This window comes from Puntigrus tetrazona, chromosome 24 (genome assembly GCF_018831695.1).
Source record: "Puntigrus tetrazona isolate hp1 chromosome 24, ASM1883169v1, whole genome shotgun sequence".
In the NCBI taxonomy this organism is placed as follows: domain Eukaryota; kingdom Metazoa; phylum Chordata; class Actinopteri; order Cypriniformes; family Cyprinidae; genus Puntigrus; species Puntigrus tetrazona.
Genome location: NC_056722.1, coordinates 18,325,268 through 18,350,992, shown reverse-complemented (window position 1 = coordinate 18,350,992; position 25,725 = coordinate 18,325,268). Strand labels below are relative to the sequence as shown.

The following is a 25,725-nucleotide window of genomic DNA, read 5'->3' as shown; positions in this document are numbered from 1 at the left end:
CGGTCTGGCACAATATGCCTGGAGGAAGGTGAGACTTTATCTGTGCAGTGATAATGTGTTTTTAGGGGTTTTATTTATAGGAAAGACCTGAAATAGCTCCATAGGACATTAAGTCTTTTTCAACTAATTGGGATGCAGTTCTCGTGGGAGCCTGTTGCTCGGTCATGTTGTAATAGAGATTTATTGGATGGGATTATTTTCAGCTCTGCTTACTCTCTGGATGCATGCTGGGACAAATAGATGGCATCGCAGCTTTAAGCCACCTTCAGATCTTGCGGAAGCTACTAAATCCATTTCCACTGGCCGTTTTTAGCAAGGATCCATAGTGGAAATGGACGTTTATAGACTTCACCTGATCTCTTGCAGAGAACATTTCAGCTTTCTTGTCGCATCAGATCTGCTCAGATGAAAGTGTTTGTATATATTTAGGTATGGATTAGAGGTTATATGATATGAGTTATTTAATATCTGACGCACATGCTGATATTAATACAGAAGAGTGGCTGATGGTCTAAGTGTACTGACCATCAAAATGCTATAGAATATGATTTACAATCATTTTAAACAAAGAAATGTTGTTCATTGACGATAAGATACATAAGATTAATTCTTAAAAATAAGATTAGTATGCATATATTGTAAACATTTCTCTCTCTATCGCTCTCTCTCTCTCTTTCTACATATATATGTGTGTGTGTGTGTGTGTGTGTGTGTGTGTGCTTATTTTAATTAATAAATAATGTTTTTTAATAAATACATCTTAAATAATATTAATAACAATATATTTATATCGTTATATATACTAATAATAATATTATTTTTCACTTTATTTTTTTGTGTTGAATTTTATTCAGCAAAGATGCATTTAATTGATCAAAAGTGACAGTAATGACTCTTATATGTTGCAAAACATTATTTTTCAGATTCATCAGAGAATCAAAAATGGGTCATTGTTTACACAAAAATATTAAATATCAAACTTTTTCAAATGTTATCATAACAAAAAATTCTTGAGCATTAAGTTTTAAAATTTTCTGAAAAATCATCTTTACAAATTACAGGTATGATATAAGTAATAATATCTGCTAAAAAAAGAAAATAAAGAAAAAAACATTTTTAGTGTTTTTGCTATAAAACATATAACCCAATTTTAAACAGTTACTTACGATTATGTAAATTTAAAGATACATTTTATCCAACTTTACTCATAATTCCCTCAAATATATTTAAAAACAAAACATCTCTACTTATGAGATTGTGTCGCACATTAGTCTCGTTCGTGAGTAAGGACTAGAAAGCTGACAGCGCTAGTTGAGCAAATAAGCAGTAGAGGCGTATTCCATCAATTGTGAATGTGTCTGTGTATATGTTAGAATAATTAGCTGAATCTGACCTGTAGCACCTATTCAGATCTCAACTCCTACACTCATCAGTGAAAATCCATGTTTAATTGGATCCAGCGTCTGATGAGCACTTTATCACTGGGCTAACGGTGTCCACTCATCATCTTTGTATGTTTTCTTCTGAGCTCCCAGGCCGTGTTTACACTGGTGCACACTTTCCTGTCCTCCTCTCCGTTTCCTTTATAATTGACACGTATGTCCTTGGATGCGGTCTGACCTTAAAGCCTCTGAGGGAAGCGTCCCAAGGACGACTGTCATCTTTCATCACATAAGTCAGAGAGATTCGTACCCCGACGCAACTTCCAGAGCATCCTAACAAACCCATCCACCATGGACGCAATCTTCAGAGATTCAGGATATGGCGTTCCTCTGTCACTTACTCCCTGATATGATCGTTTTCATCAGTATTGTAGAGCTGCGGCTGATGGAGTAGATCTGACGCTCCAGAGACCCCAGAGATCGTCCATCTCAGGCTTTCACAGGCATTCATTTAATGTTTCATGCCAGATGCAGCCTGACCTCTAGATGCGTATCCTCAAATGTGCCTCTATTAAAAGTTGCCCTGTTGAGGGGAGAGAGGAACATATGTATATATTGCTTGGTCATGGCATTGCGCGGGAATTGCAGCATATCAACGTAATGAGCAGACAAACACTGCACACTTTTTACAGTTTCAGTGCTGATTATGGGGCAAAAATGGTAGAATTCAGTGAAATGCATTTGATCATGGAAATACGAATCCAGTTAGAGCCGTTTTGGACACACTTAACTGAATACACGTAACAAAAATTGCAGGCTTCTATCAGCACCGGTAGCCCAGTGGTTAGTATGCCAGCATATAGGGCAGCTGTGCTCGCTGAAACCAGAGTTTGATTCCCATCTTGAGGTCCTTCGCCGATCCCGCCCCCTCTCTTCACCCAGCGCTTTTGATTTGACATTCTTTAGTCGTTACATAATTCCCATACTTCCCTTTTCTTTCATTTCATAGATTGGATGCTTGTATTAATACACTGAAATGTAGAAAATAATAATGATAAAGAACGAGCTGGTCTGTCTAATATCTAATAATAGGTTGAATGAAAAAAAAATCAAATACGCAAGTAAGGTTGAGCTGATTGTGAATGATAGGCATTGAACTTTTGTGGAAGTCTGTTGTATTTACTGCAAGAATTCTGCCATAGCAGGCCTGGTAATGAGCATCGGCAGTTCAGAAACTCACTGCTGCTTCAAACATCTCGCCTTTTAAAGGCAACCAAGGACTCATTGTGCGGCGTGTCGTCTCCTTTTGATGTGATGTCACATTAGTAATAATTGTGTGACAAAGGGTAAAGACTTCTTGACGGGCCTTCGTTCCGCTCATCTTTGCGCAAGCCTAATTATTTCAGGTTTGATGGTGTGAAGTGGAGTTTGGACCTGTTCTGTCAACGTATTTGTTGCCGGTTACAGTTGAGCGAGCAAAGACACACAGGTCTTTAGAGACTACAACTTCAGCTTCCATCACCAGTCATCCAGGCAGGGATTTATTAAAGTCATATCACCTGGGTAGCAGCACTTAGTATGCAACATGGCATAGCACCCGGCTTAATTAAATTACTGACAAGGAGTTTGACTCTTTAATTGTGTCACTATCTTCATGATTAGAATAGGAAGATTGTTGGGGGCCTCTAGGTTAATTCAAGATCATAGCCTAATGAACCTGACAGAGTTTTACCATCATGAAACAGGCGGGATGATGAAGGGGGCGGAGATCTCTTTTGTTTGGTTGTGTATCCATTTATTTATGTATCCATTTATAATTGAATAGGAAAATAAATTATATCACTATTTTTATGGAAATGTTACATATTACTATGAAAATATGGCCAAATGTTACTGCCATTATGACAAATATTTTTTCAACATGCTGTCCTAACAGCAACACATTAATATGTAAATTGATTACAGTGTACAGATACACTGTGTTTAATGGGGAAAAAAAAAAAACTTTTTAGGGAAATTCTTGCACACATATTGCATAAAGAAACTGTATATGAAATAATTACATTTTATATTTTATAGCATAGTTAAGAATCAGCTTCAAACAACATTTGGCACAAAAAAATCCTGAAGCCTAAAAATTGTGTAGTGATTTAAAAAAAAATCACATTGTTTTTACCTTTATGATGCCTATTGATGCCTAAATCCTAATGCCCTGACATGAAAAAAATACTTAATTTACAAAGCTTTTTTGGCATATATATATATATATATATATATATATATATATATATATATATATATATATATATATATATATATATATATATATATATATATATGTACAGTATATATTTATATACATATATATGTGTGTGTGTGTGTGTGTGTGTGTGTGTGTATATATATATATATATATATATATATATATATATATATATATATATATATATATATATATCTATATATCTATCTATCTCAGGCTTCTGTGGTTCTGGGAGAGCTGCAATATGTTACATTCATGTTTTAAACATAGGAAAGATGGCAGATTTTTTCAGCACCATTACCCAGCGTGACCATCTCTTTCATTTCTTTCCTTGGTGCCACTGTGCTGGAGACTGGTGACTGTTTAAGGAACTCTACCCTGTTAATTGCCTCATTTAAAATCAAATTCCACCCCTCGCTCTTGAGAAGAAATTTGATCATTACCCAGGAGATTTTTTTCCTATTTCCGAGGGCATCAATGGATCATCATATCGTTTCTTTTGCTTCAAGCTTATCAATAAATCAGGCCATCTGTGGAATGTAGTTGGACTCTTATCTTATTAAAAACTCATTGACTTGTGTGTGGTTCAGCAATGATTCATGATTATTTAGTAAGTGATATACACCTCATCCTATCTAACTAATTCACTCCTGTGTTGCGATTGAAATAGTTTAATTGCTTAATATTTCTGAATTGTTGGATGGAGATGATACGCTTGAGTTTAAGATGAATTAATGGTCTTCTTGATTATATCTATTTGACTGGGTGACTTAAAAAGGTTGCACTTCAGATTTAATCAGCTATTGGGGTATGTTATTCAAATTTCATTTCTAAATATGTTTTGTTAAATAAAAAATATAATTAAAGAAAACAGTTGAAAAATACAGTAAATACAATAATTTTTGATCATTTATATTTTACAAAATATTTTTTTATTTCATAATTTTTAAAATCTTTATTATTATATCTTTGTTTTTTTTGTTTTTTTTTGTTTTTGTTTTTTTTGTTGCTTTAGTTGTTTTATTTATTAATTTATGTTTTGGTGACCATAAGAGATCTTTTTCAGAAAAACTTTACAAATCTTACAACTTTTACAGAATAATCTATCTTTCTATCATAGTTTATGTGCATATCTTATTACAAATGTATCCACCTATTCTGAGTATTTAAGTAGTTTTGTGCACATTTTGGAATGTTTATCTTGGTGCATTCTGAAATTATGTAAATGGAAACCCAAGTACTGTTGCTTTAAGTTTTTTACTGTAACTTTTGCATTTACAAATACATGCGCTATTCAGACATTCAGAAGCACACACACATAAACCTATGGAAGAGGACACAGTGCTTTGGAAAAGTGAAATTGTGGATGCCTTGGGTTGTGGGGGTGAAATTAGAGTAGAGCGGTGCATGACTTGTGTAGGTGGAAATCGCCTCGCCGCCCTGAACTACAGAGTCCCTTTGACTCTGTATGTACTGTGTATCTGTCGCTGTACTGCTGTTACCACAAAACTCTCTGAATTCTCGCGGCAGACTTCATTACGCTTCGGTTAATGTGTCTGTGCCAGTTATTTACCTCTCCTTTGCCTTTTGGGATTGGTGTAGCTGTAAGACAATCAGACGAAGGTATTGATTGAAGTGGGATAAATCAGCTTTGTCAATGAACTCTGAGTCCGACCGCAAACTGGCGTGAGATTAAATCAGCTTTATTCACTATGGCAGCTTTAAGTACTTGTATTAATGGCTTTAAACGCATGATAATGTTGTCGGCTGCCTGTTATTTTACTTAACGGCCATTAAAGGAATCACAGGGACAGTTTCACTTTACAGCACCTCTCGCTTACACAGCTACGATCATTATGTCTGAGAGTCCATTATTAACATCTGCTAAAAATAATCCTCTGGCCAGGGGAGGCTGCAGGCCGTTGGATGGAGGCCATGACAACGCCTGTCCGCTCGCATTAGCCACTGCCCATTGCCTTGCCAGCAGTCGTCCCGGGTGGACCCATCACTCCCCAGTTGTGATGGGTGGAGGACGCTCATTGTGCAATCCTGCGGCCGGGCAGCTGTTACCTGGAGCTGCGTTGTGGCGATACGGATTGTTTGAACAGGGAAAGAGAGGCTGGTTTTGTTTTGAAGACTTTTCGTGTCGTCTCTCCCGCTTTGACGCCCATTTATTTGTGAGTGAGTGTGCGTCTGCGAGGGAGCTGATGAATTTTATGTTTCCTCAGTCACTGAAGCATTGCATGTGTTGCAGTCTGATTGGGTGCGTTTATGTGCAAGCATTTAGACGATTACGTTTAATCCAGACATGGTGCAGTAAAATGGTCTGTCTGCAGTCATTGTGAAATTGCTGCATGACACCATTCTATCACTGTCAGTCAGATGTATGTCGATTAATATCAGGTTATGATGAACAGGAATGCATAATGTATTGTTATTTTTATTGTTACATACAATATGAAGAGTTCATTTGCAAACACCGATAAACCGTTCTTATTTTCTGATTTTTTTTTTTTGGCATTCAAAGCAATGTCGATCAAACTGCAGTTGGGTTGTTTTGATTAAGTAATAATAACTTGAATACAGGTAATTTACAAAATTCTTTTTTTTTTTTTTTTTTTTTTTACATATTAAACATTTGTCTTATAGCAAAAGGAGATATCTAACATGTATTAGGGTAAAAAAGGGTAGGTTTTAGGTTTAGGGTTTAATCTTTGTAATGTCTTCAGATGACAATGACATAGATCATGTGATCAGAGACTATATGGATATGATTACATGAAATACTCAGAACTTTTCCTTTACCGTTCAGTGAAAAAGTTTCAGCTTTTACTTTCCTTTTACATTCTGTAGAAGATAGTACAGGTTCATAAGTTTCGTCCAAATTATCCATCCTTGATTATTTTTAGTCAGTTTTGATGAAACTCCTCTCAGGTAGCTTGTCTTTTGGAAGTAAAAGTAGCCTTTTCACCGGACCTGAATACAGCATGCTGATTCGCTAAAATGGAATTATCAGCTTCTGTTCGAAAAACAACAAGGGCACTTGTGGGCTGTAAAATGTGAACTCAGGAAGCCTTGAAACTGGATAATACCAGCTTTTTTGACAAAACTTGTTCAGATCACACTACATGTGGAGAAATATGCACGTCAATCAGCTCACTTTTTGCCTGTGTGTTTCTGGCTATTAACATAGTTTTAAGTGGAATCGCTCATATTTGCTGCTGTTTTTACAGTAGACATTGTGTCTAAGCAGCTTTACAGAAAGTCAATGTTATTACCTCTATGCCTTATTTATAGTGTTGTTTAGTATATAACAGCGGTACAGTGGTGCACAGCTGTGCATTCAAGGCAATTAAGATATTTTAACAATGATCATTAATGTTCTATTAAGAGATTTAAATTAGTTGTAAAGGAGTTAGCTGTTCTAAAAAAACTAATGAAAATATAATCATTTGTCGCTGAATGAAAAGTCTGATTCTCAAGCGCACTTGAGCATTCAAAAGTAATTAAGGGATGTAACTAATGGTCAGTTTTGTTCTATGCAAGAGTAAACAATAAACAATTTTCAAGAAGCATCAATTAAGATACAATCCCTTGTCTAGAAAAAAGAGTCTGATGTAAGTTTAACGTTTTCCAAATTTAATTAGCAAGGAAAGCAAAACGAGAATAAAGAAAAAAGAGCGAAGGGGAAAAGGATGTTTTAATGCTGTCAAGTTGATACTCTATACTCCACGCCTCTGAAATTACAAATCTTTTTGGAATCGACTACGAGCCATAGAAAAGGTTATAAATGATTTAACGCAAAAGATAAAAAGAAGTTTACTTGTTGCCTTGGTTTTGGTTTTTTATTATTATCGTTCATACGTAAACCTTTGGGTTTGATGTTTGACAGTCTTTGATTGTGGATGCAAGCAGTCAGTCTGTTTGATTGTGATGTAAACTGACTCTGACGCTTGTGAAGATCTAGAACGCTGTAGTCAGTGGCGACTGTTCTCTGCATGCGTGTGTGTTGTCTTCACGCTAACGTGGTTGTATGATCACGCATTGGATTGCGTTGTGCTAGTTCTGATCTTTCCTCCCTGTTAAACGCACTGAAATGCACATATACACACACATAGAAAACTTCTTTCTTCTGCCCCAGTTCTGTCACGCTGCCTGTGAAGTTCTTGCGCATCGATGGGGGAAAAGGAAAAGAAACTATTCTGATGGTGTCAACTGGCCCCTTTTTATAGCGTTTAGTACAGCGCCTATGAAACCTGCACCCACCCTCCCCCACTTTATATGGCACATGACTGACATTTCATTTGAACTGAGAATCTCTGCTAAGTTTTAATTAATCAAAAAGCACAATGCTTATCTTATCAGCTGATCGTTTTCATTTTGATTACGGGCTGGCGGGCGGGAAGACTGATCCTCAGGAGGAATGGACCCCTAACTGCAGGCAGGCTGATGCTTATCGGACTGTTTGCAGAGCTGGGAGAGACCAGCTGCCCTCAAGCAGGGCCGGCCCTCAGGTTAAGGGCTTAAGACACCGGCAACCTCAAGAAACCCTCCTGTGGTTCTTCTTATCTCTTCTTATCAAATGCAATCTCTCTTAGATAAAAGGCATTTGTTTAGAGCTTTTATTTATCAAAGCCTGCCACGCTCTGTGATGGACTCTGAGGTGGAAAATATTCTGTAATTCTTCACAAAAATGAAAGCACGGGCATGACAGGCGTGCATGTGTTCACTTGAGTAACGGAAACTAGACTTTTACACCGTCTGTGTATGTGAGTGTGTCTTGCCGTGCAAAACGGAAAACTGAATCTTTTGTGTTGTTGTTGCCAGGCTGTTGCTATGTGGTTGCTAGGGTGTTTGGTTGATGCTAAATGGTCCAACCAAATCTTTGTTGTATTTTTGATGAACCCCCCCAATATGATGATTCCCTTGCAGGCCTATTAAAATCTAATACAATATTTAATATTTTAGTTAATATATGATATATTACACATTTATTTATTTGTTTGTTTGTTTATTTATATAGTATAAAGTATAAAAACCATACAGAAGTAATATAGTATTATTAATAATATAGTAAGTAATAATTAATATGTTATATATTGACTGAGTTAATCAATGTGTGTGATGTTTATGTATATCTATATAGAGAGAGAGTTAAAATTAATTTCAATCTCATTTTTGATGTGAGATATAAGAATGTTTCATAAGTGTAAACACCTGTTTAAACTGAAAAAAATGTGTTTGTGCAAAATAAGATTTGTTTATACATTTTTTGTATAAATTACTATTGAGTATTTACCTGTTTCCTTTGAATTTAAGTAAATATGTAAAATTGTATTGCATGCAATATATATTGTATATATTATAAATATAATATGTTGGAAAGTATTAGTATCAGTTTATTTGATTGTATACCTCTGGATGTATATGTGTGTGTTTGTATGTTTCAATATCTAATAAATTAATATATGTTTGATTAATGCAAGTATAAATACCCATATAAACTGTAAGTATAATGTAAGTTTAAAGACCCATTTAAACCCATTTAAATATGTGTTTATATATATTTGTTTATATACACTTTTTATGATATTTGCTGCATGGTTTCTATGAGATAAGGTAAGAATTTCTGCAGCAGGATTCTGTAGATTATTATAAACTCAAAACCCTCAGAGTACAACCAATCTTTCTGTCAAACTTAATCAGCATCTAGGAAAATGATCAAATCTAGTCGTTCTCATTGAGACAAACGCTCTCTCACACACATACACACATAGGCATTCACAACTGTAAACTCCTACTATTTCTCCAAGCCCACTGTTTCAGAGCAATAACACAATAATGGAAACCATTTTCTCTCTAACAGTTCCTGGAAAGACATTTATTTCACTTTAACCTCCGTATGTTAGAGATGTTCCGGGTAATGGTGCAGGTCTGCCAGCCTACAGCATACAGTATAAGTCCTGTTTCACCTAGTGTATAACAGAAGTGTGAAACTCACTCTTCTACTCTCTCTTTTTCCGTAGGGAATTCGGTTGGAGAGATCCTGAATTACCTGAAGTCATTCAGATGTTGCAGCACCAGTTTCCCTCAGTTCAGTCCAACGCAGCGGCATATCTGCAACACCTATGCTTCGGAGACAACAAGATTAAAGCTGAGGTAAATATAACTTTATATGACGGGTAATCATCATGTACCTGCTTACAAAGGGCACATTTGTAGGCAAAATCTGTTCAGAAAGCTGGTGGTGTGGGATCTGAATGTTGAGTTTTGGCACAAATTTTGTGTTACCTTGGGATACTCTTGTTGTTGAATACTTGCTGAAAGATTTTTATTGATATGTGTCATTGTGTGAAAAGAATTTTGTACGTACCATTGACAAATAAATCGCCCCTTTATTGAATTTTGATGCCAGGTCTCTAATGGTAGATCTCCCAGCAGTAAGTTTTCACAATTATGAAAAGTGCCTTGGATTGCACCAGTAATTAAGCACTAATAGCACAGCCAAACAATACACGGAAAGCTGCATATTGACAGCCGTTCTCCACACAGCAGCTCTATAATTGTATCCCAGAGGCTTAAGAGAGGCTTGGAGGACAAGGAAATTAAATTTGGAGAATAAATCTGCGGGAACAAAACAGCAACAGAGGGAGAGACGAGCTAGCCGACAAACTTTTAAATGATATTTAATGAAAAAAAAACACACACACACAAACAGTGAGAGCCAAATTAGTTTATCCAGCGATGAGCTCCACTTCAAACCAGCATTTTTCTCCATCTGAAAAATGTCTTATTTATTAAGAAAAGACACTAAATGAATCCCCCTGCTTTCTTTGATCCGCCTGTTCATCAATTTCACCACACACTGAAATGAACTTGTTTCATGTTTTTCTCAAAAAATATTTGGAAAAATGTTCCATCATGATTGATTAAATTTGGGCCTATACAGTATATTTAACTTCTCTATGGATTGCCATATTTTTGTCTTGGAAATACAAAATTAGTATATAATATTCAATGCTCTCTCTCTCTCTCTCTCTCTCTCTCTCTCTCTCTCTCTCTCTCTCTCTCTCTCTCTCTCTCTCTCTCTCTCTCTCTCTCTCTCTCTCTCTCTCTCTCTCTCTCTCTCTCTCTCTCTCTCTCTCTCTCTCTCTCTCTCTCTCTCTCTCTCTCTATGAACAACTGGTTATAAAGCGTATTTTAAAAAAGCAACATTTGCCAAACCCTGTTCCCAAATGCGTAATAACAGTGATTTACAATAAAAATTAAAGCATTGTGTTTTATTCTATTGTCTATTTATTTTGTTTTTTACATTTATATTTCCTTCGGTTCATGACCCAATCAGAACTGAACTGCAGCCCACTTTTAGGTCATGACCCACCAGTTGAGAACTACTGCTCTACTTCACTCCACAGTCATCATATCTGAGGTCTCTAAAAATGTCAAACATTCATAGTTCATGGACCTAACACATCCAGTACTTTCCGCAACTCATTCTATTATGCAACAAGCCTATGTTGGTACAATTTATTCCACATTTGTAAATGTTTATATCTATAGGTTTTCTACACTGTCCTAAATGCTTCTGCACCTGCATTCCCAGTTAGGTGGAGGGTTTTATTTTTTGTCCCTGATACAGTACCATCTGAAGTTAATGTCTAAACCCTTTGAACACGGACAGTTTCTCCATCTAAAATGACATCAAGGACTGCAGAAAGAGTGCAACAGATGAATTATGGAAAATTTATTGAAGAAATCTATATGGTGCACATTGTGCTGGTACTGGACGTGTAGTGTGTGTGTGCTTGCTTTGTAAAGCAGTACAGTTAATTATATGTGACAGTTCTGCAGCAGATGGTGCCGAAGCCCTGAACAAGTTATTTCACCCCTGCCATTCTTTTTCCTCAACATACATATACATAAATGCTTTCACATTATGGAGTGGATAGTGAAAAATGACATCAGTCAACATCACAATGGTTTCAGCCCTGGTAATGGCTTTTTTTTTCACTTTTTTCCCTTACTTTTTGCATAATATACCAGTCAGACTACAACGAGTGATTTATTTGAAGGCTTTTTAGTGTATCAAAACCATACAGCATGACCAGTCCAACCAATTCCTAACAAATGACTCTTATAAGATGGCTCTTTTTACCAACTAAAACACATATGCTTACAATGATATATAGCTATAAAGGAATAGTTCACCCAGAAATTAAAATTATGTCATCATTTACTTACTATTACTACTATCCTGTGGCAAAACACAAGATATATTTAGCATTAATCTCTCTCTGTCAGTGTTTCATGTGGTGCACATCAAGATTGTGTTCTTGGTCCACTTCTGTTTTTGTTAATGTTGACAGTAGATTATGAAAAATACATTCAGATACAATACTTTTTTTCACAGATGAAACAGTCATACAGGTTTGGAACTAAAATGCTATAAAGAACTGGCTCGTAAAAAAAATTAGTTTAATTATCATTTGGACTGTTCTCATTGTATGGTTTTATTTGCGAAAAAAAATTAAATTTTTAAATTACATTTTTTAAATCTTTAAAATTAACTTAAAATCATTTATTTGGGAATTAGTTGGACTGGTGTGGTTTTAATTGACTGAAAAGAAAATATAAAAATTATTTGTTTAACAATCATTTGAACTGTTTCCGTTCAGTAAAAAGAACCTTCTAATATAGCCATCTTTTCATAAATTAGCCTGCTCTTGTCATTTTATGTTTTTATGTAGATTCAGTAGCAGTGTTTTTAAAATAACTCATGAAGTTATATTTTATTGCGGTATCCTGTCCTCACCCAACTTAATTGGCCATCCCACCATCATTTTCTCAAAATATATCACATTACGGAAGTCAAACGGGTTGTAAAGGCAGTTTCATATTGACATTTTTAAAGATAGATGTAAATGAACTTTAGCCAGACAGGAACTAGCGCACACACTGAAGCCGACTGGGATGGGAAAGGAGAACGGCTATCAGATGACAGAGCAGTATCTCCCGCAGCAGAGGTGAGGAGAATACTGATTAGCCCTGCATTTCAGCGAGGCAGCCTGAGCTCTGATGTTTATGGCCTTCTTGCTGAACTACTGGCCAAGTGCAAAGGCAGCTCTTTCTCGTCCTCAGCTGGCCACTATTTATAGCAGGTGGCTCCAGCAAAAGCTCCCCAGGTCTGTCTCTTGTGCAGCCCGCCTCTGGCTAAAGTTCAGCTTTATCAGCCCTTTTGGAGGGAAAATCTAATCCGTCAATATCCATTTGCACGTGCGCTCTAGAGTCAAAAGCAAGCACTTCCTTCCTGTCCGCTCATGCCTCTAATTGAATACCTCAGCGTCTCCGTCGCTTCAGGACTATGTTAACACTCAATTACTTTCTTAGCTGCACAGAGTTCACAAAAAAGCAGGACAAAGTGACTGTCAATGCACAGGTTTTTCTCATATTCTTGATAGAACTTGCCAGAAACCTCCCCAGTTCCTGTTTTTATCCTCTGTTGTTTGTCGCTTCCAAACATCTGTTGCTTGCAAACATGCTGTAGTCATGATAATTAATTGTGTTTCCTCTATATAATGTTTTGTGTACTGGGGCTGCATTCTCAGAAGTGCGAATCTCACCGCATGAATGAAATGAAGGCTTTTGTGCTGTGACGCACATGTCTGTCTGCCTCTCGGGATGAGCCGTGCCTTTGTTTTTCTGTCAGGTGTGCTTTGAATATTCATGCTGTACATGCGCTACAACCGGAAAACAGGAAGAAACAGGATGAGAAGTACCCTCATGGAATGGACTACTAGATCACTTCTCACCTTCAGACAAAGCCACACAAAGAAACGGGTTTGTAATCTCCATTGGAGTGAGTGGCGATGTAAACCCGGAGAGCTGATCTGTAGTGACGCACTGTTCAGAAGCACATCTGCCAGGGCTGCTCCTGCACTCATCTACAGCTAATGCAGCAGGGTATTGTGTGTGCCAGTTGGCAGCAGGACAGGAAATTGGAAATTCATAGTGCAATCACTTGATGAATCTGGAGATAGACACAGGTGTGACTTTTTCTTAATAATTTAAACCTGCTAGTTTTATGTTAATTAGTTCAAAACGTTTATGGTTGTATATTGGGATCAATATACAGCAAATTAAGCTGCCAAATAATATCCAAGAAAGATACTGTTATTTTTTTATTGAATAATATCTTATAATATCTTGATATATTTTTTTGTTTGCATGTTATTCCAAACCTGTACTATGTTATTTGGGCTACTTTTATGATATCTTTTCATTTTATGGAATTTATGGATCTTTTTCGTTTTATAGAAAATGGCATTTTTTATTATTTTTAATATATACTATTAAAGTATATAAGGAAAAATATTTCTTTATTTTTATATGTTTTATATTTAAAGTTTTAAATGTTAGTAATTGCGTAATACTTCTCAATTTAGCTTACATTTATATTATTTTAGTTTTAGTTTATATAGTCCTTAAATTTATTCTATTTTATTTATACGCTATAGCAAAATTTTAAACTTATGTTTTTCATCTAATATTTATTTCATTTTACTTTGTTGTATTTTAGCTTTGTTTCATTTAATGAAAATGTATTTATTTTAGTTTATTTTACTACTATTTCATTTATTTCACTTTATTTAACGAAAATGCTTTTTTACAGTATAATTACAATACAGATGGAAAACAAGTTTAGGTATTCTGGCAAATATCTCCTTTTGGGATTCACAAAAAAAATCAGACGGATTATAGAAAGATCAGAAAATATTGGCAGAATGTGTTTTTTGAGGGAACAACTCATGAAAGATGATAGCGGCTATCAAGATGAGAACCCTATGGTGAATTGATGTCAGATCGTGTTGTTTTTCATAGCATTCAGTAACGTACTTTTTGTAGTGTGGTCTCATAATGAACTTGGCTGGCTTTAATTGACTTTAGTGTAGAACAGCAAAGCTCTGTTGATAAAGATTTACTCGCACCTCTCAGTCTGTTTAGCTGTCTGAAGAGTGATTCATTCTCCGGCTCCCTTAAGTATTGATTTTTCAAATACACTGTTATGGATTCAGTGCCTCCTATTTGTTCATTTATCCTCCAAATGATCTCATGGGCTGACACTAAGCTATTTTGATGTGACTTAACACTGAATTCAGACTTTCTTTCTTTTATTCATTTATATGAGGCAGCGCTGTTGAATGTCAAAAGGGAAAGGTCAGCATTTCGAATGTCTTCCGAATTTCGAATGTTGAGGCCAAGGCCGCTATGTTCTCACTGACCAATAATTCTTGATTAGATCGATTGAGGTCTCATTCAAATCAGGAGTTCATGTTCAAAATGTAAATATGAATGAACTTTAAAAGCCTTTTTCAGTTCGCTGGGGCCTTGAGTGAACAAAGATTCATTTATTTAAACTTTGTTCTTATCATGTAACATTAAAGGAACAGTTCACCCCAAAAATGTAAATTCTGTCATCATTTACTCATCGTTGAGAAAATTCAAACAACTTTGGTGTTACTCAAAGGTGCATAAATGATAATAGAATTTTCATCTTTGGGTGAATTATTCCTTTAAAACTGACCTAAAACATTTTACCTGGTCATTTTGCTACTTTTAGATGCCTTTTATATAGATTTTATCGTTCCCAAGTTCTCAACCCAGACCTAAAATTTAAAATGCACATCACTCATTACCTTCTATCTGTCTGTTTCTCTCAGATACGGAGGCAGGGGGGTATTCAGTTGTTGGTGGACCTGTTGGATCACAGAATGGCTGAAGTACACAGAAGCGCCTGTGGTGCCCTGAGGAACCTCGTTTACGGCAAAGCCAACGATGATAATAAAATCGCTCTGAAGAATTGCGGTGGGATTCCTGCACTGGTCCGCCTGCTGCGAAAGACCTCTGATGTGGAAGTCAGAGAACTGGTTACAGGTAAGAACTTCTGTGGCTTTGATATCAATTTGAGTTTTATATCAGTCGTTAATTCTCCTTATACATATATGCATGCTGTAGTAATTAATTACCAGTTTCAGACTTAAACCATGATGAGTAATGGGGATCTTCTCACCTAAACTACTGCAGTCAAACAGTTAAGTTCAAATGGGTTTTGATGATAGCAGGAGTGACATTTTCTTTTAATTATAAGTACAGAAAGCCCAAACTTGCTTGTCTAGTGATCTGTTTCAAAGTGGAAACTCATCTGAAATTCTTGCTCATGGATTTATTAATTATTTTCTTTTATTATTTAGAGAACAATGAACACTGGAGGGATGTTTGAATATTAGAGGACTTCATTTCTTTAGTACTTTAATATGTGACAGAAAACAGCATTGTTTTTTTCTAGCCACTTCATTTGCTCTAGTCAAGCATAGTGTTGAACTGACCATTGCATACTATATGTATATAGATTTAGATATTCTTTCCATTATTCTTTTTTTTCTTTTCTTTTTTCCAATTTCTTTTCTTTTATTTTAGTTGTGAAATCTGCTGTACCCAATTCAGTTTGTGTGCTAAAATCTCCCATTCTTTAATTTAGCAAATGACATAGAAAAATCATATTTTCTTCCTTCACCTTTTTGGGGATGAGGTATGGAAAGAGATGTTTTCAGAAAAATAAATCACCTGTCCCCCAAAAAAAAAGCATCCCCAAAGGCTTTGCATTCCCAAACATGTTTTTAAATTGTTTCTGTAACGGAATGGATAGACTTTGGAACGAAGCCACGCTGGAAATGCCTGCTATGCGCTGAATTCAGATTAACATATAAATTAAAAGCATTGCACACAGGGCACTTAGAGAGACTTCCTGTCACAAATTAATCAGCAAGCTGGAAGCCTCAAGGTCTTTGGCTGCCCAGAGGATTCTCATCCTCTCAATCTCAAGCAAAGCGGCGCATCTGAGTCATACTTTGCCTGCCTGTTTGACTCCGCAGAAATGTGCTTTTTCTCGACATACAGAAAGTAGATGTGGCCATATGGACCCAGGCAGACCTGATGGTCAGGTGTCCTGCCAACCTGCTGCCTGCGTCTGCTTCACTTCAAAGTCCAGGGAGGTTCACGCACGGCTTTTCCCAGAATGAGAACACAGAAGATGGAAGGAAAGGGAGATTCTGGGCAATTATTTCCGTATTGGAAAATGTTCATAGACAGTTCGACAACCAATGCCTTTAGAACTGCTATCTCATCTATGTAGCAAATTATCTCATTAAGGGAAATATTTCTAATTAATTATAACTGGTTGTAATTAATAATAACTATTTAGAATTAACTGTAGAAGAATTAACGTTACAATTATTTGATCTGTCCGTCAGACAATATAATCATAATATATATTAATATATCAATTCACGTGCATTACTAGCAGTAATTTAGCATGTAGCAAAGGATCAACATTCAGTGACTCAGAATTGTGAGTAGCACACAGAGACAATTGATTGTGAATATAAGGGATTTATTAAGTAAGACTATATCTAACATACAACAAAATTAAGCAAAATACACATATATACACGATGAAGGAAAGTAAGGACGAGAGAGAGAAAAGCAAAAGAATGGTAGTATATCACACCAATAAACCACAACCAAAGGAGAATCATCAAAGAATCAAGATTCACCTTAAATGGTTCCTTGCGTTGGTTTTGTTGCCTCTGCAAGAGTCCTGATGTGGTAGATAACAGGTTCAGGATTATTTCAAAAGACTAAAATGATCTTTTTAAGACATAAAGTCCCAAAGATCATATGATCCTGAGCAGATGCTACATCTATGTTATAAGTATTATTGGCACTGCCTTTCGGTGGCTTCATATCTCTCGGACAGTCAATAGTTTATTAACAATAACAGCCTTAATCTTGCTATGTCGTTGTTTCCCGTGGTGCACCTCAAAGATCTGTTCTTGGTCCACTTCTGTTTCTAATCCACATAACACAACTTCTTGGTCAGATCATTGAGAGTCATGGTGAATTAAGCATCTTAACTTTCATGATTACACTGACTATACACAAACCCATCTTTCTGTCCAGCCCAGTTCTGTTCATCTTCCCTTTTCCATCACATCCTGCCTACAAGATCTCAAATTATGCATGACTGAAAACTTCTAAAATTAAAACAGCAATACTGTTAAGAAATCCTTATTCTTTTCTAAACATGACATCTCCTTTTATATTGGCTGAGTTATGGTTAAGTCTTTACTTATTGTACATTATCTTGAAATGCTATTTCATACTAAATGATGCTTTTAACCTCATGCCAGCTTGTAAAATTATTTTTTCACCTTCACTATATTATTAATATCCGACCTTTACTAAACCCCAAAACCTCTGCAGCATCTATTCACTCTAAACATTTAAGACTGATTGTTTCCTTTCATTGTCAGATTTATACTTATTATGATTATTGTATTGAATATGATCATTGTCTTACTGTCAATTTCTGAGTATTTGCCAGTATTATGTAAAGTGTATTTGTGTAAGCAGTATAAATTAAACATATTATTTACCTTTCATTAATATCATTACCGCCTCTGCAAAATTCTCATTTGCAGCCACTTTGCCCTCGAAATTTGGTCCCATTTTTATTTTGCATCTACTTAAAAACTTCTAGGGTGTTGTTGCAGTTTGTGTTGTGTGGGCGCTGATATTGTGTGGTGTTTTATGAGGGAAGGATTGTGAAGGTTTATAACATTGACTCATCTTTTATCGTGTATCCTCGAACACTAAGACATATAGTTTTCCTAAAGGAACTTTTTAGAGGCTCTACAGAGCCTATGTGAAAGATAAATAGACGAGTGTTTGGCTTTGTAAGCACAACCGTGTGACCATGTTCTTTTATGAATCGTATGACTATAGAGAACAGATGGAATATTGGTCTGCACGAACAGGAAGCTCTCAAGAAACTCAGACAACAGAACATCCCCTGAGAAACTGTCTGAATGCTTTGGCAGTGAGATGTGTTTGAATTGCACTATGCAGTGTGATCGTATGCTGAAATAAGGGAGGATTCTTGCCTAGTTAGCCTAATTCCACTGAGCGTCTGCTTTTTGTCTCTTGCTGTATTGCTCTAACATACGGCCCTGTCCCAAATAGTGCACTTGATGTAGAATTGGAGTCTCGTGGCCTTTTCCTTTTTTTTAACCATATTTTATCCCTCTACAGTAAAAGTTTTTAGGTTAGAAAAGTCTTTTATGTTCACCAAGGCTGCATTTATTTCATTAAAGCAAAAGAAAACTGTAATATTCTGAAAGAATTCCGTTTAAATATTTATATTATAGTTCTCTTTTTTACTTGAATATATTTTAGAATGTAATTTATTCTGTGATGACAAAGCTACATTTTCATGCCATGACTCATTTTTACTAGATTTTCTGTGAGTAGAAAGTTCATTTATTTAAATTATATTATTATAATATTATAAATGCTTTTTTCTTTCACTTTAGATTAAATAAATTAATTAATTTATTTTTGCTGAATACAAATATTAGTTAAATAATTATGAAATGAGATTTTTATGCAGTATGTCAGAGAATATTATAGACATCACAGTGTAAAATTGAAAGAAAAGAATAGTGTTTGAATGAGAAAAGTGAATTCTCATAATAACCTGACACGCTTGTTAAACAATTATTGAAAAACGTACTAGTCCTTTGTTAGAGACTAACAAATGCCCTTGAATGATTGGTTCTATTGATCTATTATAAAGGCTTAAATTGTAGTCTGTAGATATTGCTTTAAGTCTCTAACAGATGATCTTAATATAGGCAGAAATTGTTACATGTAATATAATACATTGAAAAATTGCAGTATTCATCAATGACTGATGTGTTGTGCATCTCTTAACCTTAGGATTTGGGCTTTGTTCAAAACGATAACCTTACTGTTTGATCAAGTAACTAAGCTATAATGTTAGCTTTTCTATTTTAAGCGCTACTAATTAATTAAAACACTGTAAGTAAATAATTAACATCGGAGAAATTGAACTATTTATATCTGTTTCTACAGATTCGTGCAGTCAAGTGAAGCTGTCTGTGGGATTTTTGCTCGTACTGTGAGAGACCCTAGTGAAATGAAGCAGTCTAAATCTAGGCCTGTGTTCTGCTGGCATGAGATTTGATCTTGGTCAATGTCACCACTGACGACAATTATGTCCTTGTAGTGCTCTAGCATTGAGCCTTCCTCTCTTTCTCTTTCTTTCTCTCTCTTGTTCCCTCATGAGAAGCGGTCTCTGATTAGATACTCTCTCAGTTCAGCAATCAAGGTTGTTCTTTCCTTTTCAGAATGCATGCTTTTTTTCAAAGACTTTAGAAAGTGAAAGTCAAGAAGAAAATGAGCTATGAAAGACCGCTAGAAGTGTGACAGAAGAAGCGCACACTTTCATAAACATGTAATGGCCACGAAATCCAATTGATTTGTAATTGTAAGAGTGTGTGCAGAGATTTGCAATTAGTAAAAGAGCTTGTTATGCTGCTTGTTATTACAAATTAGTATTTCATATCATCACAATACAAAAGTTTGAGTCAGTGATGTTTAGACAGTATGTATACTTTTTATATAAATGTAAGGTTTTGTTTTTATGTTTCTGTATTGCAGTAAATATATTATATTAATAGTAATTTAAAAATGTATATACGTGTAAATACTATATATGCATAATCAATATTCACAGCACACATACATATATCATGTAAACAAAAACTATTATTTTGGATGTGTTTAATCATTTTAATAATTAATAATTTGACATTTAATTTGTATTATTTGTTTTTTAAGAGATTCATCCAAAAATGCATTACATTTCTTAAAGACTTTCTATTCATCGAAAATTCATCCTAAAAAAAAAATAATGCTTTTTACAAAAAATGATTAGGCAGCACAGCTGTTTTCAACATTAATAATACCTAATCAGAATATTAGAATAATTTAAGAATGATCATGTGACACCGAAGACTGGAGTAATGATGCTGAAAATCTAGCTTGGCATTACAGGAATAAATAGCATTTCATAAAATATTAGAAAACTTTTACATTACAAATTAGTACAATATTTCACACAGTTGCTGTTTTTATTGCTTTTTTCCCCAAACAAATGCATCCTTTGTGAGCATAACAGTCTTCCTTAGAAATATTTGTAAAAAATCTAAACTTTGTTGTTATGTATGTTATGTTACATTTTTGAAAGGGTACCACCCCGTTCAGCTTCAGTACAGCAGTTATCCAAATCATAGTATATAGTTTATTTCTCTTTCAGGTGGATTATTACTGATAACCTCAGTGAGTTTTTATATAAAACCGCTGTTTGACCTGCCCACCTTAGAAACACTAAGAGGTAAGATGTTCATCAGAATAAGCACAATGAAGTTTTCCACCAGCACATGCAGTTAACCACAGCCGCTTCTCCAGGGCTCTGTGTGTTTGTATGTGTGTGTTTGAGAGCAAGAAGCTGGTAAGGTCAACGTCATCAACTATTCAACTGCCACCTCTTCATAATGACTCATGAAAGTGCGTAGTTTCCTAAAGAATGGAGGGAGGTAGGGAGAGAGAGAATGGGGCATAGAAGGAGTGGAAAAGTGAAGATGAGCAAGTGGGAAAAATAGAAGTTTGCTCTGACTCATTTTGCGTATGTCCTTTGTAAAGATGATGGACAGTGGGAAGGAGCGACTGGATTGATGTTGAAGGTTGGCTTCATTCTAATAGGTCACATACGTGTTCCTCGATTCGTCATCACCGCTGTTTTTAGAGTTTGTCCTCTATTCTGACGTCTGCTAATTTTTTATAGCACTGAGTGACACAAAGTGGCTTTTAGCAGGAATCTCTTCACATTACAGGCAATAGCAGAACCCCTGCAAGGCTGCTCATTCAGTACAGCAGGAGGTGAGATTAAGCCAAACTTCTGTGTATGTACTTTTCAGGCTGTCTAAATCTCTCCTGAGTTCAATCATTGTCTCTCTCGTCTCTTTTGAAGCTGTCATGGTATTCACAAAATATTGGCACTTAATTCATAGCCATAAAGTAAAACCTTTTTTTCCTTTGCATTGCATTGAACTGCATTTCAAGCAATAAGCTATTTTTGTTTTGTTTTGTTTACTACAACCTCTCAGGTTGAGTTTAGTTAGTTTAGTTGAGGTTACTCTTTATATAGTGTGTGAGTGTGTGTGTGTGTGTGTGTGTGTGTGTGTGTGTGTGTGTGTGTGTGTGTGTGTGTTGTGTGTGTGTGTGTCAGACAAATCAGGAAATGAATTTGAATAATGACACAGGTATGACATAGGTATTACAAGGTGAAGGTGACTTTTCAGGACACTTTTCTGCCCCATGTACCCACTTTTCAAAATGCTTATAAATCTTACAAAATGAACTCTAAAAATGGCTGTAGTTACTTGAAAGAAGTAGATTTAGGCGTAGGGCTGGTGTAGGGCAATAGTACATAAAGTTTGTTCGTTATAAAAACCATTACGCCTATGGGATGTCCCCACTTTTCACAAAAATGAACTTGTGTGTGAGCATAGGTGGAGGGTGAACCATCTTCGGAAAATAAAGCTAAAGGAATCCAAATGTATTAAACATCATAAATATTTTAGACAAGAACCAGACATGGATGTTATGTAGGCTAGTAAAATGTGTTTAATGGGACTGAATCTGTATTTAACGTGATTCAAATTGAATAAAAACCTTAGAAATTGATAATTATATATCATTTTTATAGAAAGAGGCTTTGATCTATTGCAAGTTTAAACACTCTCAAAAAAGAAATATTGCTGTAATCACTGAAGCTGTAAACACTGTGAAATGATTCTGTTACATTGTACGTCTGCTCTTTATCGTTTACGAAGAAACAATTGTGAATTTCTGTCATAGAATGCGTGCACATTTAACAGATTAGTTTCAGCGATTACTCTTCTGAACGCTTCTGATTGCATTCCATAGCTCAACAGAATTGTATGTGATTGGTGAAAATGCACAACGCTGCAAAAATGCCTAAAATGATATACGGTGCAACATGAGCAGATCTTAATTTAATGTCCAATCAACACCGTCTATCCATTTTCACTTCATTAGCAACAGACATAATGGATTTAATTTGTTTGTACAGGGTCATTTTTGTTAAATTTAGTGGCATTTTACCCCCCACCAGCTTTAAACATGCTCTGCCTATGTGTGTGTGTGTGCTTTCATTAAGTATTGAAATAAAAAATATATATATTTAGCAATAAAATTTAAATATATATTTTTATGACTCGTCAATAATTTTATATTTTGCCACTATTCATCTTTTTTCTGATTCTCATATATTTTTTTTGCTTAACATCAAAGGTTGTGTGATGCATGTCAGAGTTGTTGGCTTTTTTTTTTTTTTTTTTTTTTTTAAAGGGAATACATTGAACAAATACTTCCAGACCCAAGGCCGGGGTGAAAAGTGGATGATCACTGTTGTGCTTTGTTAAACACTGTTTTTGTTTAAACGCTGCTAGTATTTTGTTTGCATAATCACTTTGTCTAAAAGCATTTGCTAAATTAATAAATATAATGCACATTTTCTGAATTTATAAGGCTTCGCCTTTCCCTTGAATGTTTTTTTAAATATTTCAGCAAATTTGATAATGCTTCCAGCTACAAAAATGTTATGTGTAGTTATGCATCTGTGGAAATAATGTAAAGTGAATCTAATAAAACAGGAGTATGCTAAAAGGACGCATCTGTTCCAGGTACTACACTGTTTTCTGATTAGAACATAATTGTTGTGTTTGGCTATATTTGTGTTTTTATATTAGCACGAAATATAAAATGTCCTGCAAAAATACATTTTTCTCCTTGCAGCTGCTAGGAATTAGAATGTTCTGGAGGTTTAGGATGAAATTAGAGATATCCTCTGTGATATAGCATCTGTCAAGATAAATTAGCTCCTCAGACAGTGAGCTCTCTCAGGTGAGATATTGATGAGCTCGGGATTGGTTAATTAGCCCCACGCATGGCTAAATTGGTTATTTCTCATTTGCGGGATGTTTTAGTATTGACTGCTTGAAATTGACCTCCTACAACCTTAATAAGAGTTTATTCTTGTTCAACTTGAAATAAGCTGATGATCAATTGTGTAAGTGGCTGAATTTTTGTAATCTCTTGGTACATTAAGAATCATTGAACCTCATGGAGCAGTGTACTACCTTTTATTTATGCAATGCAGATATTGTACACCGCTGTTGAAACGTTTGAGGTCAGTAAGACGTTCGAAATATTTTAAAAGAAGCTCACTAGCAGTAATATTGTGAACTATTCTAAAAATGGTAAATAATTTTTTTAATTTCATATATTGAAATATCTCTTTTGTCTTTCTCTTATTTTAAATAAATGTAAGGTTCTTATCTACACTTATTTACTTTCACTTTTATGTATTTTATTGCATTCTTACTGAAAAATGTTGAAAACTTTACCCTAAATGATTTTTCTTCATCATTTACTCATTCTCATGTTGTTTCAAACCTGTATGAGTTTCTATCTTCTGTTGAGCGCAAATTATTTTAAAGAAATTTGAAAACCAAACAGTTGACTACAGCCACTGACAATTTTATTTTATTTTATTTTTCCCCCGTACTGTTCAACCAAATTATCTGTTGTTTTTGGTTGAACCTTGTAATGTAAAAAAAAAAAAATCTTACTGACCCCAAACTTTTTAAATGCTAGTGTTTGTACTTTAAATTGCATGCTGTGAAAATACTTTATCCCACAATGCAGTGCGTTTGACTTGATCTTTTCCATGTGACTTATCTCCATGGTGATGTAAGAAAATTAGAGCTGTCTGCAGGTCTCGAGATGTTTGCTTACAAATTGATGAAGCCTTTAGTCATGTTGATATAGTTAGTCAACTGTAGAATTGTATGAATTTTGTCTTTGGGCTCTGGAGGAAGAGACGCGGTAATTAGCATGTTTGAAAGCCTAATTAGGGGCATTGTTTCTTGTCAAAAACATGAAAATGAGTGGCTTTTCTTACCAGTCATAAAGGAGACGGCTGTGCAGTCACATGACCGTCATGCCCACAATCACAGCATGAATATGGGTGGTTGATCTCAGACCTCCCACACAAATATATGCGAATATACAGTATCTGCTTCAGTATCTATTCTTCAGATCTAACATACTGTAGCTGCCATCGGACTGCATATATTATAAAGCCGTGTTGGAAAGATCTTGACCGAACAAACATTTTGATTGTCTCTTCCACTGTCATTATCAATTCCTAAACAAAAATTAAAATGCTAATGACTCCCTCCTCTTCTTCTCCATCGTTTCTATTTGTTCATCAAATGACTTTCTGAGGCAAATATGATTTTTCTGCAAGAACGCCTTTCACAAACCTCTAATGGCTGCGGTGATAACGATAACAGGGACATGCTACAGTATGTGGAACCAAAGATATTAAGTCTTGGCATGTTCTTAATAGTCTGTAAAAGTTGTAAAATAGACTGTTTAATTTTAGCCAGCTAAAGAAAGCTAAGAAATTCTGTTTGTTCGAGCATTTTTATCTGTTAATCTCTCAGATGTAATCTAAAGGGTTGTGCAGTTTTATGTGAATTGTATCTAGTAAATCATATTGCATAAGTCCTCCCTCTGAGACCTGGCGAAGCTGTGAAGGAGTTTGGTAAAACGCTGTTAGACCGCCATTGTAATGTGAGACCGCAGGCTCTATAGCTTGTCAAATTATGTTTTTTTTTTTTTTTCTCTGGTGTTCAGCTCTACATTTGTGTGGGTCTCTGAGTCTGTGTGAGACGTTGTCAAAACCTGTCTCAGGCTAGCTCAAGCACAGAATCGACAATGTTCTATGAATTTTTTACCACTCTGAAAGAGTAATAATAGAAAAGCATTATTTTTTGTGCATTGCTGCAGTCACTTTCAAGCCGGGATCTTGAAGTATGCACCACTCGAATGTTAAAACAATAATTCACCCAAAAATGAAAACTTAACTTAAAATGTACTCACCCTCAGGCCATTCATGAAGTAAATGAGATTGTTTGTTGATCGGAACAGAAATTTAGCTGTACTTGCTCACCAGTGGATCCTCTGTAACAAACAAATCCATTATTACTGCATTTTAAATTTAAACCA

The 25,725-nt window shown here is 35.3% G+C and overlaps 1 protein-coding gene across 3 annotated transcripts in view; it reads left to right on the top strand.

Moving 5' to 3' along the window:
* The window catches only part of ctnnd2a (catenin (cadherin-associated protein), delta 2a), a 245,003-nt gene that overhangs the window by 164,798 nt on the left and 54,480 nt on the right, over positions 1-25,725 (top strand). For all 3 annotated transcript variants that reach the window (XM_043227004.1, XM_043227002.1, XM_043227005.1), the window contains 2 exons: positions 9,672-9,804; positions 15,363-15,576. In XM_043227004.1, the coding sequence (XP_043082939.1) occupies positions 9,672-9,804; positions 15,363-15,576 (347 nt within the window). The remainder of the gene's footprint in view (positions 1-9,671; positions 9,805-15,362; positions 15,577-25,725) is intronic.